Consider the following 3,267-nt stretch of genomic DNA (forward strand, 5'->3'; position numbering starts at 1 on the left):
GAACTTTACCTCCCGAATCATAATATTTTGAATGTTGTGGCCATAATATTGCACCGAAATGGCTGAAATTCATCTTTTCCCCTAAAATTTGTTGTTATAGTTGCTCGCCTTCACATAACTCCCATAGAACGGTACCTCCCAATTTTCGGAATTTTGAAGATTGTGGCCTCAATATTCCACCAAAATGACTGTAATTTTGTAGTTAGTTTTCATTAGGAGCAAAGCCTTTCCGACTGAAATCCGTCGGTATAGGTCCATAGAATGGTACCTCCCGATTTTCGCAGTTCTGAAGGTTGTGACAGAAGAGAATCATATGTATAGGTCCACGACTTTATATATCCCCCGTTGAAGCGTACCTTTTGATTTTCGGTATTTTGAAGATTTTAGCCACGTTATCTTATCGAAATATTGGAAATTTGATATATAGTCGTCTTCATAAACGAAACGAAACTAATTGTTCCATAAAACTTCAATGGAACTCGTGGTGGAGGATATAAAAATTTCGGCCCGGCCGAACTTAACGCCGTTCTAAATTGTTTTTTTTTTTAATATTTATTTAGAAATAATATACATTTAAAAATATTATACATATTAATTTGAACTTTAGAATATCCGAAAAATATTGAAGAAAATATTTATTTTTATGTGTATTTCATCGTTGAATAAACCCTTATAAGCAGTAGACATATGTATATCCACAGCTGGCCTTTGAATAACATCGAAATTTATTTTGAATCACTCGTTGTCACCACCATCCAACTCCTTGCTAAAATATTTATTCAAAAAATATTCATGTAGATTATTCTCCCGGATTTTCGATATTCTGCCACATATGTAAAATAAAGATTTTGGTTGATTTTGAACTTCATCATCATCATCATCGTACTCTTCCTCTTGTTTTAGTAGTTTCGTAAAATCTTGTCTTAACTTTTTAAACAAATCAATCATTTGTGAAGCTTCAATATGTAATCGGGAGATAGTATGGCCATTTGTAGCATTACCTATTACCAGATCGGAACGTCTATAGGCATCTTGATAATAATAAATATTCTCTAAATGTTGTTCAATATTTTTATAAACTTAGGCCGATAGCCCTAGTTGCTAGTGCTTTTTTATTATAATTTTTATTATAATTTTTTAATTGTAATAAATATTTTTAAAATAAATAAAAATTATAAACTTCACGGAAATCTTTGTTGTGATCTATTGAAGGGAAAATTTGACAAAATATTTCCATATATGGACTACCAGATTGTGGATCTCTCGGTGACTGTACACCATCTGGAACACTAAACATAAAAGTGGAATTTTCACTTAGTAGTTGGCAGCAGTTTGGGGATTTGATTTTCTTCAAATCTACATTGCGAAAATGTTCGTTAATTTCTTCCAGTTGCCTATAGGTAGCATATTCGTAATCAATGGGGCCACGGCAAAAATTACCCACAAATAACTTTTGCACCTTTGACAGAGATTCGTTTGCCTCAATGGGTTTGATAATATTCTCAAATAGATGCAACTGGCCATCTCTTGTGTAAATTATATGGCCCTGATTTCCATGAGACATAAGGAACAATATAAAGGTTTTTATGGGATGGAAATTGCAGTGTTGTATATATTCCAAGATCTCTAAATATTTCCCATGTGTACAGTCTTGTAGTATTATAAATGGTATCTGAGCACATTTTAATACCTTCATCACTCGACACATATCCTCTTCGCTACCATGCCGCACTTTCTTGGCACTTGTAAAATAATAATTATTTATGATTATGGCCAATGCTGGATTTATGCTATAAACATAGCTATCGGCGTTTGTTGTTGTAAATCCAATTAAATGATTCATAAATGGCTCAGGTTCAATTAACTGTTCATTAATCGATATCTGATGGTTTGTGGCGATTAGTTTTACAAAACGATATAAATTTTTCCAGTTTCCAATTTTATAGGGAAACATTAAAAGAGTATTTTCATCCATACTGTAACAAATACGACGTCGGGTCTGTGGATTATCTCCAAATTTAAATGGTTGAACAAATTTCAGTATTGCTGAGGCTCTTACAAGCAATCGTCCCTTTTCATCGGAAACCATAATGATTTTCGTTTTGTAACGTATGTGCGGATTTTTATTTATCCTTTTTAGAACTTTTACCAGCAAACGACGACTACAATTGCATTTGGTATCCACTAGTATTACGATGCTGGCATTCCGTTGGTACCTGCCCGTTCCTAAGTTGGCATCAATTTCCTGCATTGTCTCAGGAGACGAATAGTCGAAGATATTAGACAAATGTGGTAATATTCTTTGGTAGAACGGGTCATATTCTTTTGCTGGGCTAATGTTGTGAGAGACGCAGGTGAGAATATGCAGACGTGGACGTAAACCAAGAATTTCTTGTATCTCATAATCAAATTGTTTCAGATAAAAAGATATATCTTCCGTTTCTTCATCTTTCTCAATTTCTGCATATGATTTTGTACACATCCGAAAAAATTGGTTTGCAGATCAGAAAAAAATACACTTTCTGTCCCACCATAGATTTTATCTGTTTTAATAAAATTGCGGTAATTCCCCTTGCTTACATAAATAAACGAACACATTCTTAAAGCGATTACGATGACGTACTGACACAACTTGTGATTAATTATTAATCATTAATAGTATTAATCCATTCTGTAGCGAAATGCCTGAAATTTGGTATTTAGTCTTCTTTGGGCCACAAAATATTCTCACAGGAATTTGTCAGTACAGGTCCACGTCCGATTCTCGGCATTTTTAAGGTGTTAGCAAGATTTTCTCACTGAAATTCGGTATTAAGTCTTCTTTGGGGACACAAAAGATTCCCCCAGAAATTTGTATAGGTCCACGTTTTGATATGGCCCCCATAGATCGGTACCTCCCGATTTTCAGTATTTTAAAGGTTTTCGCCCTATTCTCTTATCGAAATAGCTGAAATTTGGCATGCATTTAGTCTTCTTTGGGGCTATTATATTTTCTCCCAAAAATTGGTCGGTAAGACTTTACGTTTTAATATAGCCCTCATGGCACAGTACCTCCCGATTTTCGGTATTTGGAAGATTTTAACCACATAACTGAAATTTGGCATTTAGTCCTCTATGTGGCCACTAAACTTTCCCAGAGACATTTGTCAGTGGAGTACCTTCCGATTTTCAGTATCTACAAGGTTTTAGTCTCCTTATCTCTCCGAAATTGCTGGCATTTTATCTTTAGTTTTCTTTGAGACTATATAAGCTCCCTCAAAAATTTTT

The 3,267-nt window shown here is 34.2% G+C and overlaps 1 protein-coding gene across 1 annotated transcript; it reads right to left on the minus strand.

Moving 5' to 3' along the window:
- Positions 1–1,156: 1,156 nt before the first annotated feature.
- On the minus strand, positions 1,157–2,089 carry LOC141403229 (caspase-3-like). The gene has a single exon (XM_073985415.1). The coding sequence runs from the start codon at positions 2,087–2,089 to the stop codon at positions 1,157–1,159; it is 933 nt and encodes a 310-aa protein (XP_073841516.1).
- Positions 2,090–3,267: the final 1,178 nt, after the last annotated feature.

Source organism: Musca autumnalis, unplaced genomic scaffold (genome assembly GCF_047663935.1).
Source record: "Musca autumnalis isolate F117 unplaced genomic scaffold, ASM4766393v1 scaffold_4, whole genome shotgun sequence".
Taxonomy (NCBI): domain Eukaryota; kingdom Metazoa; phylum Arthropoda; class Insecta; order Diptera; family Muscidae; genus Musca; species Musca autumnalis.